The following is a 24,514-nucleotide window of genomic DNA, read 5'->3' as shown; positions in this document are numbered from 1 at the left end:
TGTTCAAGGTTTAGGCCTAAGTGGATGTCAGATGAACTAATGAGACATATGGCAGAGAATAAAAATGCTTGGGATACATACAAATTAACACGTGACACAGAAGCCTATGATAGATACAAGTTGATCTGTAACCAAGTTACAAAGGAGGTTAGGCAGGCGAAGGCAGATTACGAGAAATCTTTGGCAAGGGATGCAAAGAAAAACAGCAAAGAGTTCTTTACTTATGTAAACTCTAGAAGGAAGGGGATGAATCAGATTGGTCCACATGATATCGATGGGTCAACTGTTGATGATCCTGCTCAGGTAGCTAACAAACTGAATGAATATTTTGCATTGACATTCACACATGAGGAGTTATTCAGCGAGGGGAATGCCAGAGGTGTATTCAACTCTGGCAGTAAGCTAGAGAATCTTGTAATAACTGAGAGTAAAGTGGAGGAGAAATTGTTGAAGATAAATACAAGAAAGGCACCTGGGGTGGATGGGATCTATCCAGTTATATTAAAGGAGGCAGCAAAGGAAGTAAGCAAACCCTTAGCCATAATTATGAGAACTTCCTTGGACTCAGGGGAAGTACCCATGGACTGGAGATGTGCAAATGTGACCCCAATTCACAAAGGAGGATCAAAGGGCGACACAAGTAATTATAGACCTGTTAGTTTAATTTCTGTTCCTGGAAAATTAATGGAGGCACTGGTTAAAGAAGCACTGCAGGATCATCTAGACAAGACTTCAGTTATAGCTCAGACACAGCATGGTTTTGTTAAGGGGGAGTCTTGCCTGACCAATTTGATTGGATACTATGATGCAGTCACAAAAGAACTGGATGCAGGGAATAACTTTGATATTATATACTTGGATCTTAGAAAGGCTTTTGATACTGTTGCACATTAGCATTAGCATTAGTAGAGGCATTTGATGCAAGAAAGCAAGCTTATGCAGCATCAGCCAAAAGGGAAAAAAAAAAAAAAAAAAGTAACATAAATAAATAAAAAATAACCACTTCCACTTCACCCCTCTGTTCGTTCGAAATACCTATCCAGCTGAGCCTTAAACTTATTTAGGCTATCAACTTCCACGACAAGGGATGGAAGTCTGTTCTACCTACCAACCACCCGCTGGCTAAAGGCAAATTTCCGCACATCTATCCTACATCTGTCTTTCCTCAATTTGAATTTATGCCCTCTCAGGTGATTATTCTGAGCAAGAGGAAGAATCCCATCAGCATTGAGCATGCTCACACCATTCAAGGCTTTGTACACCTCTATCAGATCACCTCGCTGGTGCCTTGTTTCCAGACACTGTAATTCGCAAAACTTAAGCCTTTCTTTGTAAGAGCATCCCTTTGTCCCATTCACATGGAAGACTGCTGCACAAATTGGAGCAGTGTGGCATTGGAGCCAAATTGCTGCTATGGATAAAGGGGTGGTTGAGGAGGAGAAGACAGAGTGGTAATCAATGGACACTGCTCATCGTGGACTAATGTTATTAGTGGAGTCCCTCAGGGTTCAGTATTGGGTCCATTATTGTTGTTTATAAATGATATTGATGATGGTATATCAAGCTTAATGTCCAAGTTTGCAGACGATACGAAGGTTGGCAGGGTTGTCAAGGACACTACTGACACTATGCTACTGCAACAGGATCTGGAAAGGTTGAGCAGATGGGCTGAGAGGTGGCAAATGAAGTTTAACATTGACAAATGTAAAGTACTACATATGGGAAACAGGCAAGACAGATGGTGAGGAAATTTGCCTTTAGCCAGCGGGTGGTTGGTTGCTGGAATAGACTTCCATCCCTTATCGTGGAAGTTGATAGCCTAAATAAGTTTAAGGCTCAGCTGGACAGGTATTTCGAACGAACAAAAGAGGGGTGAAGTGGAAGTGGTTATTTTTTATTTATTTATTTATTTGTTTTTTTTTTGGCTGATGCTGCATAAGCTTGCTTTCTTGCATCAAATGCCTCTACTAATGCTAATGCTAACAGCAACCCCAGAGCAACGTATCAACTCTGTGGTACTACACTGACAGTGGTTGAGAATGAAAGGGACCTGGGGGTGTTTGTGCAGGCAGATATCAAGTTTTCTGAGCAGTGCAGATGGGCTGCAAGAGTAGCTCATGGTGTATTGTCGATGATATATAGGAATTTTTCTAGCAGGTATAAGGAGGTGATTATTCCCTTGTATAAGGCAATGGTCAGACCACACCTAGAGTACTGTATACAGGTCTGGAGACCTCATTTCAAGAAGGATGTAGAGATGCTGGAACGAGTACAGAGAAGGGCAACAAGATTAGTGAATGGAACAAAGGGGTGCTCTTACGAAGAAAGGCTTAAGTTTTGCAAATTACAGTGTATGGAGACTAGGCACCAGCGAGGTGATCTGATAGAGGTGTATAAGGCTTTGAATGGTTTGAGCATGCTCAATGCCGATGGGATTCTTCCTCTTGCTCAGAGTAATCACCTGAGAGGGCATAAATTCAAATTGAGAAAAGACAGATGTAGGATAGACGTGAGAAAATTTGCCTTTAGCCAGTGGGTGGTTGGTTGGTGGAATAGACTTCCATCCCTTGTCGTGGAAGTTGATAGCCTAAATAAGTTTAAGGCTCAGCTGGACAGGTATTTCGAACGAACATAGGGGTGAAGTGGAAGTGGTTATTTTTATTTATTTATTTATTATTTTTTTTGGGCTGATGCTGCATAAGCTTGCTTTCTTGCATCAAATGCCTCTACTAATGCTAATGCTAAACTTGAATGGTCGATTTGGTTTAGTGCTAACATAACAGCTTGCAGTTCTGCAGTATAAATGTTGCAGTCTTTTGGGCCAATGCGATGTCAGAAAAGTAAACTGCCGCTCCCACACGAGAATCAGTTTTGGATCCATCTGTATACAGAAAGCAATGATCTGAAAATTGTGCCTTATAAGCAGCATGCAGCTGTTGATGGTTTATATGAGAAAGGGTTTGTTTGCTCCAAAGGTGGAAGGAGAAGTCACATAAAGGCTGTCTGATTATCTATGGTTTGGCAAAGGATGCAAAAAAAAGTAGCAAAGACTGCTTTATTTATGTAAACACTGAAGGGAACGGGATTCATATCTAGCAGGACTTGCTAGATATGAATGGAGTAACTGTTGATGATGTTGCTCAAGTTACTGACAAACAATAAATATTTTGCATCTATGTTCACACATGAGAAATTTTTTAGTGGTGGGATGACAAAATTATATAACATTCTAATTAGATAGTATGAACCACAGCTGTAATGCTCAATGCGTTCTACGTTGATATCAATATTTGTAAAATAAAATGAGAAGTTTACCTCAATATAATACGTAGAACACTTGTGTATGATACTCTCCAGAAATTAAAATGAAAAAAATCGGAAAATCTTACATTAGAATAACAAATAATTAAAAATAAGAAAATTAATTAAAATAATTTAATGAAAAAATTGCAGGAAGGAAAATCGTTTTGCAATTTTTTTGTTAAATTTTCTAGGTTTTCAGGCAAACCTAGAAATGAATGAAGTTATATGACAATCACAGCATGGATTCATAAAGGGGGGGTGAGCTTGTCTAATTAATCTGATTGGATACTGTGATGTAGACAGAGAATAATTGGATGCAAAAAATAATTTTGACATCACATATTTAAATTTCAGAAAAGCTTTGGTATTATTCCATATGTAAAAACTACTGCACAAATTAGAGCAGTGTGGTATCAGGGGGCAGGTTACTGCAACAGACAAAGAATTGGGTGAGTAGAAGACAGAGAGGGGTTATCAACAGTCCCTGCTCTTGGACTAATGTTATTAGTGGAGTCACCAGTCTTGAGTGCTGGGCCAATCATTGTTTTCAATGTTTACTAATGATATTGATAAAAGCATATCAGGCTAAATGTCTAAGATTGCAAAGGGTAAAAAAGTTGGCAGGGTGGATAATGACAGATCAGGGTATGCTACTGCAACAAGATCTACAAGGAAGGTGGACTGAGGAGTTTAATACCGACAAAGTCAATGTTTAACATTAATAAATGCAAGGTACTACATATGGTAGCAGTAATCCCATAATAACATAGCTGGTATCTGGTATTACCCTGAGAATGCATATTCATATTAAACTTACTAGTTTAATTCCCAACAGTTCTGCAATCAATAATTCCTTCTTTCAGGATAATTAGAATAGTTATTGCTAAACTATTTTTTCTGTAAGTTATACAAAATTGACTCATTTCACTAGTTTCAAGAAGCTAGAAAAACATTTGAAGGAATATCTACAAGAAAAACAAAGAATGACTATTACAAATTATTCCCCCCCCAGTGCCAAGTCTATTCATATTTTCACTATGTTACTAATCTCATTTCTTGAATGACTAATAGTCAATCCTATTATATATAACTTAATTTATGTATATTCATATTATCCTTCCCATTATTATGGTAACTGAGAACATGTTTCAGAATACCACACAGTTGGATCTACTTGTAATTACATTAGGTAATTACTAGAAAATTTTTTATACTCTGTTAAAAAATATTTGTAATCTAAAATTAATACATGTTTACATTAGTTAAAATAATATAAAGGCTTTCCTTACCTGTAGATATAGTTCTTTGTATTCCTCCAGCATCATGAGGACCCACATGGCGGGCTGGCCTGCTATCACCACCTAAAACAAAATGTGTATATAATATTAATATGGATTTCAAAAGGAAATGCACATAAAAATTCACTGCTTCACTCATGGATGAAGCAATGGGTGTTCATGAAGAATCTACAAAAAAATTCAAATTATTATATTAGGGCCACCTGTAATTTCTTACATATACCTGTTTATGTAATGGGTCTGTAAATTGCGTATGTTCTTTGGTCGATTTGCCTGTTTTGCTGGACGAAACAACCTTGCTATCTACATCCGAGACCAACTAACTCAGCCAGGAATGAAAAAACCCCATTAAAGTTCCTCGCATCGTCGACGGGATTCGAACCCGGGCCTTTTCCACCCGGTGTGGGGAGAATGGTGACAATACAACTCTGCTACCTGCACAGAGTGAAGAATCTACAGATAAAATATGTAGGCAGTACTGGGTGGTTATAAAATAAGTTTTCTTATTCAGGAGCTGATAGTGTCAAAACAGAGTTAGTGCTGTGAAAATCGGTGGATATGTCATTTAGGATATGGGGAAGTGATCTGTAGAAGAAAAAAAAAAAATAGTTTAAATTTCGGTCAAGAGGAGAAAAACGTCACTGCATATGTGTAAAAGTTAGCATTAGCAATGGCACATGATGCAAGAAAGCAAGCTTATACATTATCAGCCAAAAAAAAAAAAAACACACACAAACATCCCCTTCTCATTTCACTCATTCCAAATGTTTGTCTAGTTCTACCTTGAATCTGTTTAAGATATCAACTTCTACAATGACAGATGGACGTTTTTCCAGCAATCAACCACCAGCTGCTACAGGAAAACTTCCACACGTCTATCCTACAACTGTCTTTCATCAATTTGAATTTATGCCTTCTCAGGCAATTATTCTGAGCAAGAGGAAGAATCCCATCAGCACTGAGCATGCTCAAACCATTCAAGGCTTTATGCACCTCAATCAGATCACCTCGCAGGTGCCTAGTCTCCAGACACTAATTTGCAAAACTTAAGCCTTTCTTCGTAAGAGCAACCCTTTGTTTTCCATTCACTAATCTTGTTGCCCTTCTATGTACTTGTTCCAACAGCTCTACATCCTTTTTAAAATGAAGCCTGAACACTTGTATACAGTACTCAAGGTGTGGCCTGACCTTTGCCTTATACAAGGAGATAATCACCTCCTTATCCTTGCTAGAAAAATTCCTGTATATCATTGACAAGACACCATGAGCTACTCTTGCAGCCATTTTCAATCCACTGCAGGATGAAGGCCTCTCCAGGAACTTTCCAGTTCCTTCTGTTTTGAGCACTGGCCATCCATTTACTACCCACAAACTCATGAATTTCATCTATCCATCTCCGCCTTTGTCTTCCAGGATTTCTTCTAGCTCCTCTTGGGTACCATTCTGTTATTTTTTTAGTCCATCTGTCATCATGTCTTCGAGCTATGTGTCCTGCCCAAGACCATTTTAGTTCTTTAGTTTTGATAAGAATGTCCTTTACTTGAGTTTGCTGCCTAATCCATGCGTTTCTCTTCTTATCTAACAGTCTGATTCCCAATATAATTCGTTCCATTCTTCGCTGTGTAGTTCTCAGCTTCTCTTCCATTCTTTTGGTGAGTGCCCAAGTTTCACTTCCATAAATCATGGTGGGGAGTATACATTGGTTCATTATTTTACGTTTCAGACAAATTGGGATATTGCTCTTCAGTATGTGACTATATTTCCTGAATGCTATCCATCCAAAATTTATTCTTCTCTTGACTTCCAGCCATTTATCATTATTACAGCTAATAACTTGTCCCAGATAAGTATATGACTCCACCTTTTCAATTACTGCTCCTTCAATCATTATTTCCCTTTCTGTGGCATACTTGTTCATCATTACTTTTGTTTTAGCCATATTCATCTTTAGTCCTAAATCCTTACTAACTGTGCATAACTGATTAAGATTTTCCTCTAATTCTTTGGGATCGTGGCTTATGACCACAGTGTCATCTGCAAATCGTAAATGGTTTAGGTACTCTCCGTTCACATTGACTCCTTTCTGCGACCAGTCTAATCTTCTGAAAGCTTCCTCAAGGGCAGCAGTAAACAGCTTCGGAGATGTTGTCTCTCCTTGTCGAACTCCTTTCTCGATTTTAAATTTCCTACTGTCTTTGTCTAGTCTAATAAAGGAGGTAGCTCTCTCATATATTTTCTTTAAAATCATAATATGTGGGGTATCTATGCCTTGTCTTTCTAGTGCCCGAAACATTGCCTTATGCTGTATGGAGTCAAATGCCTTTTCATAATCCACAAATTCCAGGCATAATGGTGTTTTATATTCATTTGCTTTCTCCATTAGCTGTGATATTACGTGAAGGTGATCCATAGTTGAGAATCCTGTCCTAAAGCCAGCTTGCTCTTTCGGTTGATTCTCATCAAGTATTCTTTCTAATCTGTTAGTAATGACCCTTGTGAACAACTTGTAGATGTGGGATAACAAGCTAATTGGTCTATAATTTCCAATTTCTGATTTATCTCCTTTCTTATGCAGCAAGTTTACTTATGCAGTAAGTTTCTTACTGCAAACTAAAATACATGAATTAGATAAAACTGGTAAAAACAGATGTATTTACAATAAATATGATGGTTAATTAAAAAAAATTACTGGCCCCATGTGTATTTCAGCTGACCACATTAAAGATAAATGCACATTACTTGTATTGTATTCCATTTCATATTTTTATTTATAAATTCTACATTGTTTTATCTGTAGTAATGAACCATAAATAATGTAAAAACATTAAAAAAAATTGGCTTACGTCTGACTTACACATGGTCGTTGGAATGGAATGCCTTCTTAAGTCTAGGAGCAACTCTATAGGAATTTTTCCAGAACAGATAGGAAAGTGATTATGTCACATCTTGAATATTGCATACAGGTCTGGAAACCTCATTTTAAGAAGAACACGGATCTCTTGGAACATGTACAGAGAAGAGCAATAAGAATAGTCATAGACACAAAAGTGTATACTTACAGCAAAAGACTTAAATGCTGATTGTAGTGCTTGGAAAGTAAGCAGTGGGAGAAGACCTAATTGAAATGATTAAGGCTTTAAATGGATTGAGTAAATCAAATGCCAATGGTATTCTTGGCATGCAGCACACACATATTCTTGTGTGTGTTGTCTGAGAGACAACACACACAAGAGGATATCAACTTAAACTGAAAAAGGATGGTTGCAGAATAGATGTGTGAAAATTTGTTTTCAGTACAGAGAGTAACTGATTGTTGGAACAACCTACCATATGTTTTAGAAATGGAGTGTTTGGATAAATTCAAGGAAAAACTAGATAAACTATGGGATTGGATGGACAGGTGATGTGGGTTTTTATTTTTTTTTTGCTGATGCTGCATAAACTTGCATTCTTGCATCATTTACCTCTACTAATATGCACTACCTTTAAAGAAATGGCATCACTTAAATGCTATTTTGCCCAAAATGAGAAACTGCCATGTTTCTTTCAAGATTTATTCCTCAGATGGCAAGAGATTTTAATCAGATCTTCGATGACTTAGGAATAATCAAACAAGTCCATAAGAGTTGCTGCCTTCAGTCCATCTTAAGGTGACTTGTGGATATAAAATTTATTTTATCAAGAATACTAAACTCATAACAATCACAAAGCTGCTAACTGAAAAATATAAGAAAAAGATTGTCCACAATTCATTATATTGAGACTACCTGCAATGTGACAAGAGGCAGTAAGTCTTGACAGTTTTGTACGTTATGCAAATAATAGAACAGCCTTTTAGTAACCATTTGTTTAAAAGTGGTACATTTTAGGATATCAAAAGGGTTCATTCATGATAAAACAAACTGATCAATCAATCACTCTCTGATTGAAAGCAAATTTTCACATTTTTATCACACAAAAACATCCTTTATCAATTTAAATTTATGTTCCCTTGTGTTTTGCCTGAGAAAGATTTAGGATGCTATTTGCATTTAATTTACCAAGTCAATTTAAGGCCTTAAACAATTCAATCAGGTCAAATTGCCAGTTTCTAGGCATTGTAATTTTCAGAACTGAGGTCTTATATGGCAAGCGTATCCTTTTGTATCCCTGACTAATCCCATTGCTCTTCTCTGTGCCCATTCCAACAGATCTATATCCTTCCTAAAATAAGGCTTCCAGATCAGTACGTGGTACTCAAGATGCAGCCTTACCACTGCTTTGTACAATGGGACAATCACCTTATCTATGGTGGCAAAATTTCTGTATATAATTGACAGAACCCCATGAGCTTTCCTAGTAGCCTGTCTACACTGCTCAGAAAACTTCATGTCAGACTGTACAATTACCCCCAGATTCCTTTCTTTCCCCATTACCCTCAGTGCAGTACCAAACAACTAGTATGTTATTCTGAGATTATTGCTTCACAGAAGTGCACTTGGCACATTTTCAATGTTAAATGTTAGTTGCTATTTTTCAGCCAATTAATGATTTCTGTCATTAACCTTTCCGCCAACCTTCATATCATATCTGCAAACTTGGACATTAAATTTGATATGTCTTCATCAATATCATTAATAAATATTGAAAACAAAGGACCCTGAGTGGCTCCACTAATAACATTAGTCCAGAAGGGCAGTACCCATTAATAACCACTCTCTTCCTTCTGCCATCCATCCAACCATCCCTGTATCCATAGCAGTAACTTCCCTGTAAACCACATTGCTCCAATTTGTATAGCGGTCTTTCATGTGGAACAATATCAAAAGCTCTGCTGAATCCAAGTACATAAAGTCAAAATTATTTTCTGCAATTTGTTACTACATCATAGTAGCCAGTCAGACTGGTCACACAAGGTCTTCCCTTAAAGAATCCATACTGATTGACATATAACTGTATTACTGTCAAGACGCATCTGCATTACTTCTTTGATCACTGACTCCATTATTTTTTTTTTCTAGAATGAAGTCAAGCTTACAGGTCTATAATTTTTCACTTCTCCCTTTGATCCATTTTATGAATATGGGATATATTTGCATATACTCAAGCCATACGAACCTCCTCTGAATCCAAGAAAGCTCTCATATTATGGCTAAAGATTTACTTACCTGTTTTGCTGCCTACTTTAATATAAATGGATAGATTCCATCAGCTGTAGGTGCCTTATTTACTATTAGCCTCAAAATTTTTTTCTTCCACTTGCCTCTCAGTTTTCATAAAATCATTCATCTCAGTTATAAGTTGGCATACTTCTGGCATGCCCATCCTCAAACAATTCCTCATGCATGAATGTAGATGCAAAATATTTATTCAGTTTAGAAGCAACAAGAACAAGGATTATCAATAGTTATGCCATTCACAATTAGTGCATGCACTTATGTTATTCATTCCTTTTCCTCTAAGACTTCATTCCAATCAAAGACTTCTCATAATCTGCTTTAGGCTGCCTAACTCCCATTATTTGCAGACTAGTTTGTACTCAATTTATGTTTCTGTTCCCCTGATACGTTATAATAATCCCATATATTTTTCTTCTCTATCACTAGTCTCATCAGATGAACTGCTGAAACTATTGACAGAGAAGAAAAATACAGGGGATGATTATAAAGTATGAAAAGCGTGACAGCTTGTACAGTTACTTCTCTGAATGCTTCCCAGTTAGAATTTGCAGGTGGTAACCATTTGGTCCCAGTGAAAATTTAAAAATTGGTTCTAAAACCATTGCAGTTACCTTTATGAAAGCAAAATCCCTTCCCTTTACCAATGCTCATCTGCTACTCAGCCTTGATGTTCTGATATCTTTTTGGTTATGCAGTAAGTCCTGATCTTGGGACAAGTAATCAATCTGTACTTCACCAGGTTTGTGGTGTCTTTGTCCTCAGTTTTCAGATAGGTGATCCTGAGTCAGAATGCCTTATCATTTGGGTGAACTGCTCTGCTTGTGTGTGCAACTGAACTTCTTGTACCATTGTAGATGTTATCTATCCCTGATGTTCGCTAGTTGTGGGACTTCCAGATTGACTGTTGTACTTCTTTCTTCCGAATCTCCCATTTTGTCATCTCTTTTAAGTCCTTGGTTTTCTTCCAATCTAGGTCTATTCAGGGGGCAGGGCCATTGTGGCTGCATAATGCACTGTTGGGAGACAGATGATCAGTCTCTACTTTGTTGCATTTGTGATATCTTTGTCCTAGACTTCAGATAATTGATTCCTTGAATCTGGGATTGTGTCAGGGTGCCTTATCATCTGGGTGAAGTACTTTGCTATGTGCTTGTGTGTGTGCTGCAGAACTTCTTGTACCAGTAATTGTGAGTGTTATCTATCCCCAAGGTTTGCCAGTTGTCCAAAAATCCTTAGTTTTCTTCCATTCTAGGTCAGGGGAGGGGCATGGCCATTATGCTAACTTGGCTGCTCCACAGATTGCCTCAGAACTCCTTGAGTGCTTTATGATTGGGGGTCCATTGCCTTCCTTCCCCTTTTGTCCAATGTTCCTCTAGAAGACTCACTGGTTTTCATCAAATATCTAGTTGTCTGTTTTCCTCTGGGGACTCTCCCTGTATCAGCAAAGTCTCTTGCTGAGTGCAAGGAGGTTCTGCTTGAGGGTGTTGTCCAGATATTCTTCAATCCTCTGATTATACGTCTCATGCTTACTGTGGCTGTTGCCTTTCTTGGGGAAATTCGGCTTCACTTTTCTGATGGGCGCCTCCGTAGCCAAGTGGGCAGGAGCAGCAGTGTTTAGCACACGCTTCTTGATTAGACTGGGGTTCGAGCCTGTGACCACCAAATACAGAGGATGTGGAAAGGTCAGGGAATGACCACCACATATCCCCGGAGCAATATGGCCTTGGTTGCTAATGCTCCTAAAAAAAAACCAAATAACAACAACTTTTCTGATTAGTTTCTTACTTCTGTTACCCCGTTAGAACTGGAGTAACAGAAGTTACCCTAGTTCTTACGAATGAAGATAGGCCAACTGGGTCAGTTGGCCTATCTTCATTCTTAGCACTTCTATCTTCTGCTGTAGCCTTCTTTCAAGGCTACAGCAGAATAATACAAATAATGATTTTAAGAAATTCCTGTACTGTCCCAATATACAACATTTTAAACAATGTTATCTTTAAAAGCATTGTGTACTTCTTTGCTCCCTCTCCCCTTGTCCCCACCTTTCCTTGAGGAAATTGGAACTCAAAGTTCTTCACATACAGCAAAGATCCAACTTGCTCTTGCTACATTTTAAAATTAAAATGGATTCACATCTTTTATTGACCTCAATCTGAAAACTATTGTTCCTCTCTTTTGGGCAACACTGAAAAAATTGAGGAATAATAAAGATATACAAAACAATCTGTTACTTTATCATACTTCAAAATTCTACCTGCTCAAAAAACAGTAAGATATACAAAACAGTTTGTTATTTATCAACTTGGAAATTCTACCTGCTCCATGAACACTGACTATCCATTTGCTTAAACACTATTGTAGTAATTGCTGAAATATCATGCATCTTAAGAGTTGTGAACTACTACTTAATTTCTTCATGAATGAAATAGAATAACTTTTTATTCTAGGGTAGATGTCTAATAACCAATACAGATTTGCAGAAAATAATAATCACAGAATATAAATCTATCCTTAGATAAGCTATATGTTCTCATTATCAAGAGCATATAATTAGAACAATTAACCTAAGACATTTTAGAAACAGTAGACCCATAATATTTTAATACAGTTTTTAATTTTTGATTTAATATTTTTTTAATACAGTTTGACAATTGTCTTCTCTTTCTGTTCTATCATTGCTGATAGGTTTAGTTTGGGGAAGGTGGATGTGCATTGGCTGCGCTTTGCTCTTCCTTGATAGCAGTTAGCAGACTGTGAATTGAAGACAAGTTTAGTTTTATATAATATCACATAATTTAACAATCCTTTAATAGGAATATGTTCGCATTTTAATACTTAAAGATTTTATATTGCATTAACCGGATCAGTTTGATGTAACGTTGGGTCAAGATTTCCTACAATAAAGGTATGATATCAATCTTATATTTAAACAAGAGTAATTAGACCGGGGTTCGAGCCCATGACCACCAAATACGGAGGATGCGGAAAGGTCATGGAATGACCACCACATCCCCCGGAGCAATATAGCTTTAGTTGCTAATGCTCCTAAAAACCAAACAACGACAACAAACAAGAGTACTTAAAGTAGGAAAAATTGGGCTTCATTGCTCTTACATTTTGAAAAATAGTAGATTTCATATACTGTACAAAGGCACAAATCACAAAGATTAATTTGTGTCTTTCTACAAAAGAATGCTATTTCCAATATTAAAACAAAAATTGAACCCACATTGTAAATCACGTGCTACACTAAAGATGAGATAGACACCTAATTGTAGTTTTAAAGCCCAAATCAATATATTCAGTGGTAAGTATTTAAAAAACACAATGGATGGGTGTATTTGAAAACATATCTCACAAATTCAACTGACATTCAGGAAAAGTAAACTTTCAAGAAAAACATCCAATTTCTGGAAATCAGAGAAAACTGAAAATAAAATTGGAAAAGTCGGTAGTTATGTTAACCTACCTACTTTGCATATTTCCAAATTAAAATCTCAGATTTATGTTGTTATACCTGAGAATACCTGAGAATTTGTAGAACCTAGAACATACTGTTGCAATGTGTAATGCTACTGATGTATGCATGCTAACCTATGTTGAGTAGATATCATTCAAATCTGTCACAGATGAGAGGGACTGTATGGGCTCTCCCATATCCATAATTTGCTTACTTTTTTTGTTACTTTGCTTGCTAAGCTTAAATCCTGTACTCATGTGCTTTCTAACTGTACAGCAATGTTGATAAACAGCTCATGCTCCACAACTTTGATTTAGCTCCCTAATTTTTACAGAAAAAAAATTCCCGAACTCTTCTGAAATTGAAACCAATGATAATTGTTCTCAAGACTGTTAAATGACCACTTTGGGTTTGTTTAAGTATTTAAACAAAATATACATGACACAGTCAAACCTCTCAAATCTGATAATCATGAACCTGATCCCTATCAAATATTGGAACTGTTGGATGGTCATATTATATAATTATACAGGATTGCAGGGATACTTAACACAGAAAATAAAATCTGACAGATGAGGTGCATTTCTGCATAAGGTACACAATCACAGGGAACTTTCTTCTCCCAAAAGATTTAGGCAAGAATTAGATGCTAGAGCTTTGTCTTGTTTCCAGCTGCATGGGGATGTCTTATATCCAAATTTAATTTTAACATAAGTCCAAGTCTAGTGCCTAGTTCTTGGCATCAATCTTTTGAAGGAGCAGAAAGTTCCCTGTGATCATGTACCTAATGCAGTAATATGCCTCAAATTTGTCTGGTCATATTATCATAAAAAAATTGCACTATACTGCAACCTTTTTTTAAAGAGGAAAAGCAATGTACTGTATGTGTTATGTTTTAAGAGGAGGAAAAGTGAAAAGATTCACACAACCATATCACTGAAGTCCCAGGTTCAAGAGTCTTTGGTAATGCAACTTTTTTCACAAATGAAAAGGACTTGCATATGTGCTCTGAAAGACTACAATCCTCTGGGCTACTTAAATTTTCTTTTAGATGGCACATGGGCAAATACAAATCAATTCACCTCAGCCTAATGCTTTGTGTATAATTTGTGAAATACAAAAATTAAGTAACCCATCATTGAGTCACTAATCTTGTTTAAAAATAGCAATAGCTAATCAAATGACTTAACAGATTTCTCAATGTCATTGAAACATGGTAAAAATGAAGGCCCTGAAGCAAAATCTTTGCACTGCACAATCAGCTCTAACATGCTGCTTTGGTGAATAAGCAATCTGAGAAATAAATTTGCCAAATGGTTTCTCATAATAATTGCAATAAATACACCAACCTGTATATATGACTTACATGACTTTAATAAAATAAAATTAAACAGAATAAAACTGTATATTTAAAATAAAAATAAAATACACTGATTAAAGCTGTGGAGTTAAAAGCAATAAAAAATAATAATAGATAAAATTAAAAATATATGACTACTACATTAAAAGTGAAAAAGACAACACAAACATTCAAAAGGCAACCACCTTCTTTGCCAACAATGGAACTTTATAGCCATTGTGCATCCTTAAATAAAACCAGCCAGGTCATGGCTCTCAGTAGAGCATGGTAATTGCCTTCCACATGTGCATGACGACTGGAAATGGCCTAGTTGTGTGATAGGTGGAACAGTTCATCTTGTCCAAAGAGCAGTCTTGAAAAGAGGATAAATACGGACTACCATATCTATATTAATGGTGTTTTCCGAAGAACAAATTTGTAAACCCTTGCACCATTTCCAGTGCCAATACCTATGCAAACAATCAACAATAATTGTGTCATCTGTATAAATTTGATTATCTTCCTCACAGAAGTGCTCAGCCACAGAAGTGGTGTTATGTTCTTCAGAACAAAACACCATTAATTGAGATAAGGAGGTCTGTATTCATCCCCTTCTCAAGATTGTGATTCTTGGACAGTATGAATGGTTCTGCCTTGCATGCTCTCTTGGGATATTTCCAGTCTCCATGAATGTCTTTTTTTTTGGTAGTTGTTGGTGCATCGGCTTCTGTGGTCATAATGCACCTCCCAAGGTTTTTTTGCAGTACTTTGATCCAAGACCGAGGCGGGATTCGAACCTGCGACCTTTGGGTTACCAGGCAGGCACTTTACCCACCCAGCTAGCCCAGTCGGCTCCATGCATGTGTGGTGACAATTCCCATGCTCCTCTAGTAACACTTACCAAAAGCCATGATCCTACTGTTATTACTTAAGGAGGTCACACCATGGTCATAAATTTCCACTATTAACAGAGGAGGCAATCATCTTTGAAAGCTTCAATGCTGTTTTTATCCTTTTTAACTCAATAATATTTTTAAATTTTTAATTTTATCTATTTATTATTTTTTATAGTTTTTAACTCGATCCCCCCCCCCATACTTCTCCTTCAACCGATGCACGGTACTAAGCACTATAGGTTTTGATACCTTTCGTGTTTGGGGTTTTCATAAAAAAAAAAAAAAAAAAAAAAAAAGAATTATCTATAAATGGTTCACAAAATAAACTAAGGCTCAGTAACAAAAATGAGACAGTCAAAAGGAAGAAAGAATTTATACAGTATAAATTCTTTCAAATTTCAACAAAATGTTCTTGCAACATTGTGCTTTTTTTTTTTCTTTTTTTCTCAACAAAAAAACCTGAACATGTAATTATAAGTATCTGAATTGGTTACTTTTTACAACCTGAAGCCCATGGTGTAAACTGCTAATAAACATGTACATAATAATACATAAAATTATAAAGTTTTGCTTACGTTTCATTATAGCCGATGTCCTTAAAAGTCGAGGATGTTTAATTTTCTCCAGACTTTTGTTTCGATATCTTCTCTTTAGCTGAAAAGGGATTCTTTTGCTTGAGGGGGTCATCCAAGGATTTGCAATTTGGTACCAGTGTTTCCAGTCATCATTATCTTGCCATATTTTAGGATTATAGTAATTACTGTTGTCATCAAGTGAAACTCGATTATCATTATTATAATCCTCTAGAGACATATAAGGCTGAGTGTTTCCCATTTCTCCATATTCTCCAAGATTATAATAAGGTCTAGAATATTTCACTGATTGAATGTCTTCATCCCAAGGGTTTCCATCTTTTTCATTTTCAGTATATACAGCTTTCAAATTCTCTGGATATTGTTTTACTTTTTGTATTGTATGTATGTTATTCAAATATTCTGGAAATGTGTCCTCATATTTTTCATGATGAGAAGAAAAACTTTCCTGTGGTAGCCCATCTTTAGTGAAGTGTTCATTTTTTCTATTTAAATAATGAGAATATTCTTTCCAGTATTGTGGATGGTCATTCAGAAAATTAAGCCCAATTTGTGAGTAATTCAGCCTAGGAAGGTATTCAGTATTCTTCTTTTTATCTATAGAAAAGTAAATTGTTATTAAAAACATAATATATTTAATATGTTTTTAACATAATATGTTAAATTATATTATTATATTTAAAATTTTTCTGAAGATAAACAGACTGTCACACTTATAATGCTTCAATTCATGTAACTTTGAATACTACAGAATGCTATGTGGCAAATCTGATGAAAGTGACTCAAATTATCTCTGTTCAAATTGAATGTGCAATGATGCACAGAGGCCAAATGCATAAATACATACCCAAAAAAAGTGCAGAGTTGGGTACTATTAATGCCCAACTCTACAAGTACTGAAAAACTTATGAAAAAAACCAATCTCAACTTTTTGATGGAATCATCATCATGCATGGCAATTTGCAACTACACACTGTACAACTGGAAGAAGATTCATATTCATGCTAGATGAAAACTTTAAGGCAGACCCCATATAGTTCTGATTTAGCACCAGCAGATTTCCACCAATTTCTTGACTGTGAGTAGCACCGTGTAGAAAAACATTTTTTAATAATGCAATTACATCAGTAGTGTGGCAATGTTTACCAATCTTGATACATTTCTGCAACAGATCTGAAAATTTCATAAGACATTGGGACAAATATTTGAGTGTTCATGGTGTTGAGAAAGAGTTGTTGTTGTTATGTGGTTTTTAGGAGCATTAGCAACTAAAGCCATATTGCTCCGGGATATGCGGTGGTCATTCCCTGACCTTTCCGCATCCTCCGTATTTGGTGGTGACGGGCTCGAATCCCGGTCTAATCAAGAAGCGTGTGCTACGCACTGCTGCTCCTTCCCACCTGGCTACGGAGGCGCCTGTTGAGAAAGAGACTACATATCTCTTTTATTACACAATTTCTTTTCTATACTTGCTAACTTTTGAAAATAAAACAATGAAAACCTTATTTTCTGATTTGCTTTTTAACTAGTAATGCAGGGGAATAGTAGGGTTTTAATTATGATAAATAAGTAGCTTAAAAGTTCTAATCACTTGTTAGGCATATTTATTTATTTATTTTTTAGCTAAGAAAGTTTACTTTTTAACTAATTTAAAATATAACTAATAGGATATAACTAATTTAAAACTGTGATCATAATGGTATAGGGTAACATATATCTTGAACTTGATAACATAGGTATACCACAAATCCTAATAGTATAATATTTGCCATTTAGGAATCTATTAGCTTAGTGTAGTATTGTCAACTAAACAATTAAATTGATTAATTTTATTAATTTTCATTGTTAATTGATTCCTCAGGTCACTACAGTTTTCCCCAAAGCTCCCTCTTGGTACATATCTTATTACCTGGCATGGATCTATCAAACAGAAGCTGATACTGATGGGTATTGAGGAGGACCCCTACTGCTCCTGTGGTCAGGAAGAGGACTGGGATCATATGGTTTATATGTGCCCTCACTACGAAGGACTTAAGTTGCAATTTAATTTCCAAAATACATGATCTCTGACGAGACAGAGAATATCTGTACATCACTGAGCAGGAATATTACCTAGATTTTACCAAGTTTGCCCAGAACCTGTTTGCTGTAAAAAGATCACATCTTGCACAGGCAACTGCCTCAATTGATAACTGGCCTTCTGACTTTCATCCTAACTTTCATCTCTAAAGAACACTTTCTTCCCTCTGTAAGTGGACAAAAATAGGACTGGATCAGTACTCCCTAACAGAAAATAACCTTCACGGACATGGCACCCACGGCAGGCGACCCTGGCGGAGACCAGCCAAAGGATTATGGACAGCCTGGCTACCTCCTAGTGGTGTGTGTGTGTGTGGGGGCAACGTAGGGTCCCACCAGGGGCCCTGCGGCCAAATGCCAGGACACACAACAGAACCTAATGCAATATGTCATATACAACACACAACACTTTTCTGGCATTTACAGTAGTACTGTATTTCTTCACAGCATACATATGGTGCAGATGTGGGAAACCACAGGTGGTGTCTGACCTTAACACTATGCACACTATGTTAATCGATTAAATTGTATTTAAACAGAAATCCTCCGCATTTGGTGGTGACGGGCTTGAACCCAGGTCTAATCAAGAAGCGTGTGCTATGCACTGCTGCTCCTCCCTACCTGGCTACGAAGGCACCCAGGTCATCATGAAACAAGTAAATACATTGGCTTTGTTAGGGTAAGAGTAACTAAAATAAGAACAGGGGTGCCAGTGTATTTGCATATACACTAATGCTAGGAAGATAGAAAATAAATTTGAATTTGAGGTGCTGGTCAATACATCAAAAGCAGACACTGCAATTGATGTTCTGACAATGGATGCCAAATTTGAATATGGGAAATACAATGAATACGGAAAGGACAAATGTATCATGTCAAATTTCTAGGCAAGATGATATACCTCTTTTGGGGATAACCCTGACTTCTAATCTCTGTTGGCACAATCACTTTACAAATATTGCTTTCTCTGCATCTAAAAAATTTGGTTTCTCTTTTGTTCTCGGCGTTACTTTTCTTCCAAACAGCTGTCCACTCTGTAAAAATTGCAAATCCACCCTACCATGGAATATTCTTCCCACATCTGGGGTGGTGCCCCCAAAACCTCTCTCAGGCCTCTAGATTCCATTCAGAAGAGGGCAGTTAGGTTAATGAAGGACTCATCTCTCTCTCTCTCTCTCTCTCTCTCTCTCTCTCTCTCTCACACACAGACATACTGTTTCTGCTGCATGCCTTTTCTACAGATACTTCCATGGGCACTGTTCTTCTGAATTGGCTTCTATAATTCCTACTCTCTCTTTCAAAACAGTCCTAACATGTGCTGCCACCAGCCAACATCCATTTACTGTCCAACTTCAAACTCACAGAACCAACTTTTCATCTTCCTCATTTATTCATTCGACTGCCTTCCTTCATATGTATTTCCCGAAAATTACAGTCTACAGAAGTTCAAGTCTAATGGCAACAAATATCTTCTTTCGTCTTCTCAACCTCCAACTCACGCACGGTACTAAGTACTATATGTTCTAATACCCCTTGTGTTTGGGGGTTTTCATAATAATAATTTAAAAAAAAAATGTTGTGTACCATATGTAGATACGATATTATTTAATCAGTAGGAAATATGATGTAATCGGAGGCATTTGCGAACAAATAAGCATAATGACCTCATACAGCACACAAAGAAATCCAAAAAGGATGTTGCATTTCATGGTAACAATGGTGACATATTGTGGCAAGTATTTATTTGAATCTTTTGTCAGAGAAGATAATCTTCCAGTGAAATGTAATAGTAATAATAATCATGGCATGTGATGTAAGAAAGCAAGCAAATGGGCACAGCAAAAAAAAAAAAAAAAAAAAAAAAATCACACAACCATTCCCTCTAAATGTTTGTCCAGTTCCTCCTTAAATTTATTTAACCTATCAACTTCCACAACGACTGATGGATGTTTGTTCCAGCAATTAACCACCAGCTGGCTAAAGGCAAATTTCCACATATCTATTCTACAGCTGTCTAACCTCAATTGGAATTTATGCCCCCTTAGGTTCGTAATCTGAACAAGTAGAAAAATCCCATTAGAATTCAGCATGCTCAACCCCATTCAAGGCCTTATACATGTCAATCAGATCACCTCGCAGGTGCCTAGTCTCCAGCCGCTGCAATTTGCAGAACTTAAGCCTCTCTTGGTAAGAGGATCCCTTGATTCCTCTCACCAATCTTGTTGCCCTTCTCTGCTAGTTTATATCTGCCATAGGCTTCTGTGTTGCCTGATAATTTATATGCACCCCATGCATTTTTATTCTCTGCCATGGGTCTCATTAGTTCGTTTGACAAGACAACCATTTAAGCCTAAACCTTAAACAATATTTCTTAATAGGTATGAAATGTTTAGTAGCTTCCATGATTAATTTCTTGAACACTTCCCACTTAAAATTTGTTATTGGTAGCATCATCAGTTGATCCCACTGTAGTGAATTTAAAAACTGTCTGAGACCACTGTAGTCACCTTTATCAGACGTTTACGATCCACTACAGCATGAAGGCCTCACCAGCAACTTTCCAGTTCCTTCTGTTCTGTTTTGTGCAATGGCCATTCAGTTACTGCCACGAACTCTTGAATTTCAGCTGTCCATCTCTGTTGTTGTCTTCCAGGTTTTCTATTAATGCCTCTTGGGTACCGTTCTGTTATTTTCTAAGTTCATCTGTCATCATGTCTTCGAGATGTGTCCTGCCCAAGTCCATTTCAGTTCTTTAGCTTTGATAATTATTACTAAAATAGTTTAGTAATAATTCCATCTTCTTTACTTGAGTTTTCTGTCTAATTCATGTGTTTCTCTTCTTATCCAACAGTCTGATTCCTAATACAATTCATTCCATTATTTACTGTGTAGTTTTCCACTTCTCTTCCATTCTTTTTGTGAGTGCCCAAGTTCCACTTTCATAAATCATGGTGGGGAGTATACATTGGTTCATTTTTTTACATTTCGGACAAATTGGGATATTGCTCCTCTGTATGTGACTATAATCATCAAATGCTATACATCAGAAATTTATTCTTCTCTTGACTTCCAGCCATTTATCATTATTATGGCTAAAGACTTGTCCAAGATAAGTACAGCAATACTATGCACAGCACTGATAATTGGTACCGAAACTGTTCCATGTTATGTGAAACCGTGCTGATTGAGATATAATTGTAATGGGTTTTAATTAAATTTGTACCACAGAAAGAGTCTATAAACAAATTACTCTATAACTCTATAAACAATTTGCACTTGAAAACTGCAATTAAAAGGATTTGAAATAAAAAATATTGCAAAAATTGTATTAATGAAAAGGTAATATCATGAGAGATGAGAAAAAGGCTGTATTGTTTATTTAGGTATTTCAATAATGAAGTCTGGCCAAGTCACCTCTTCTTTTTCTCAGCATACAAGTCTTTGTAGCATTGAATCCCATTTTGTAAACTTTGCTTCTTCTTGATACCACATTCAACATTCGGTTTCCATTCATAATTGCCTCATAGGCCATGTTATCCCCCCCCCAAACTTTCTCTAATTCTTCTGTTGAAAATTCTTTTGGTGCCACTTCAGTGTTATCCACTTCAGAATTATTTTCTTCTTCATATGCAGTTCGCTCTTCTTTCTTTAAAAGAAAGCATTTAACAAAATAGTTTATTAATAATTACTCAACAATTCTGCACTCGTCATTAAAGGATTATGGATTACTGTACCTATTGCTGTGGTATATGTGTATAATTGTAGATGGTGAAAACCTAATAGTACAATTAATAAGAAAAGATATTTTGTATTTTGGGTAAGTAGAAATTTGATATTGAATGTTAAATGTAAAATATTTTTTTAAGAGTGCGGTGCCTATTTTAGGTGGTGCCTATGGCAAGTGACTCACTTGCATCCCTAGCACCTTGCATGATTATGGATGCATGTATTATGTATATTGCTCCTCAGTATGTGACTATAATCCCTGAATGCTATCCATCAGAAATTTTTTCTTCTCTTGACTTCCGGCCATTTATCATTATTACAGCTAATGACTTGTCCAAGTCATTAGCTGTAATAAGTACAGCAATACTCCGCATAGCACTGATAATTGGTACCGAAACTGTTCCATGTTATGTGAAACCGTGCTGATTGAGATATAATTATAATGGGTTTTAATTAAATTTGTACCACAGAAACAGTCTATAAACAAATTACTCTATAACTCTATAAACAATTTGCACTTGAAAACTGCAATTAAAAGGATTTGAAATAAAAAATATTGCAAAAATTTTATTAATGAAAATGTAATAATATCATGAGAGATGAGAAAAAGGCTTTATTGTTTATTTAGGTATTTCAATAATGAAGTCTGGCCAAGTCGCCTCTTCTTTTTCTCAGCATACAAGTCTTTGTAGCATTGAATCCCATTTTGTAAACTTTGCTGCTTCTTGATACCACATTCAACATTCGGTTTCCATTCATAATTGCCTCATAGGCCATGTTATCCCCCCCCCCCCAAACTTTCTCTAATTCTTCTGTTGAAAATTCTTTTGGTGCCACTTCAGTGTTATCCACTTCAGAATTATTTTCTTCTTCATATGCAGTTCGCTCTTCTTTCTTTAAAAGAAAGCATTTAACAAAATAGTTTAGTAATAATTCCTCAACAATTCTGCACTCGTCATTAAAGGATTATGGATTACTGTACTTATTGCTGTGGTATATGTGTATAGTTGTAGATGGTGAAAACCTAATAGTACAATAAATAAGAAAAGATATTTTGTATTTTGGGTAAGTAGAAATTTGATATTGAATGTTAAATGTAAAATATTTTTTTAAGAGTGCGGTGCCTATTTTAGATGGTGCCTATGGCAAGTGACTCACTTGCATCCCTAGCACCTTGCATGATTATGGATGCATGTATTATGTATATTGCTCCTCAGTATGTGACTATAATCCCTGAATGCTATCCATCAGAAATTTTTTCTTCTCTTGACTTCCAGCCATTTATCATTATTACAGCTAATGACTTGTCCAAGTCATTAGCTGTAATAAGTACAGCAATACTCTGCATAGCACTGATAATTGGTACCAAAACTGTTCCATGTTATGTGAAACTGTGCTGATCAAGATATAATTATAATGGGTTTTAATTAAATTTGTACCACAGAAACAGCCTATAAACAAATTACTCTATAACTCTATAAATAATTTGCACTTGAAAATTGCAATTAAAAGGATTTGAAATAAAAAATATTGCAAAAATTGTATTAATGAAAAGGTAATATCATGAGAGATGAGAAAAGGGCTTTATTGTTTATTTAGGTATTTCAATAATGAAGTCTGGCCAAGTCGACTCTTCTTTTTCTCAGCATACAAGTCTTTGTAGCATTGAATCCCATTTTGTAAACTTTGTTGCTTCTTGATACTACGTTCAACATTTGGTCTCCATTCATAATTGCCTCATAGGCCATGTTACCCCCCCCCCAAAACTTTCTCTAATTCTTCTGTTGAAAATTCTTTTGGTGCCACTTCAGTGTTATCCACTTCTTCATATGCAGTTCGCTCATAAATTTCAATGATAGTTGCATCATATAAGTTATTTGCAAGCGAGTCAATGCAGTCACGTATATTGGCAGCGTCCAAAATTTTGAATCCCAAGCTTTTCCAATCTTCACAATGTCTTAGACAATTGTCTGAACTTTAATTACAATCTTTGATTACAGTCTTCTATCTATATTGTTAACAGGAGAGACTGCTTAAATAGGGATGGGATATATTTAAATAGAAAGGGTTCAAGAATATTTACTGATGCTATCGAGGCAGTGTTAAGTGGGTCGGAAAACTGCTAGCTTGGGGGGGGGGAATTCACAGACTAAAAGGTTAAAAGTAGTCGCAGGCAGAGGTGAAAGTGATTCTTGCACTACTTTATTAGAATAAGAAGTGGCCTGGAGCAAGGGATGCTGGGGGTTTCAGGGACTGATGGCAGTCATCGTGAAACAGGTGGGTATATAGGATGTGTTAGGGTAACTAAGAATAAGAATAGATGCATGCATACCAATGCTAGAAGTATAGTAAATAAATTTGATGAATTTGAAGTGTTGGTCAAGACATCAAAGGCTGATATTGTTGGGATATCAGAGACGTGGTGTCACACAGATATTAGGAATGAAGAATTGGAATTTGGGGAGAACAATGTGTACAGAAAGGATAAACAGGATAGGAAAGGAGGAGGGGTTATTCTATTAATTAAGAAAAACAAAATCAAAAGAAGTGCATCCAGTTGATATAGATGTTGAGTCAGTTTGGTGTGACAGAAGCACTGTGAAAGCAAAAATAAAAGTAGGAGTGTGTTATAGGCCTAATGACTCGAATGAGTACAATGAA

At 36.3% G+C, this 24,514-nt stretch overlaps 1 protein-coding gene across 1 annotated transcript in view; it reads right to left on the bottom strand.

The window, feature by feature from the left end:
• Nucleotides 1-24,514, bottom strand: part of LOC150084537 (uncharacterized) — a 260,732-nt gene that overhangs the window by 32,194 nt on the left and 204,024 nt on the right. The window contains exons 12-13 of the mRNA XM_090375300.1: nucleotides 16,565-16,645; nucleotides 4,593-4,658 (exon numbers count right to left, since the gene is read on the bottom strand). Coding sequence (XP_090231426.1) covers nucleotides 4,593-4,658; nucleotides 16,565-16,645 — 147 coding nt within the window. The remainder of the gene's footprint in view (nucleotides 1-4,592; nucleotides 4,659-16,564; nucleotides 16,646-24,514) is intronic.

The sequence above is a fragment of the Mastigoproctus giganteus genome, chromosome 6 (genome assembly GCF_048544385.1).
Source record: "Mastigoproctus giganteus isolate SK-2022 chromosome 6, ASM4854438v1, whole genome shotgun sequence".
NCBI lineage: Eukaryota > Metazoa > Arthropoda > Arachnida > Uropygi > Thelyphonidae > Mastigoproctus > Mastigoproctus giganteus.
Note: the sequence above shows the minus strand (reverse complement) of the source record. Positions and strands in the feature narration are given on the sequence as shown.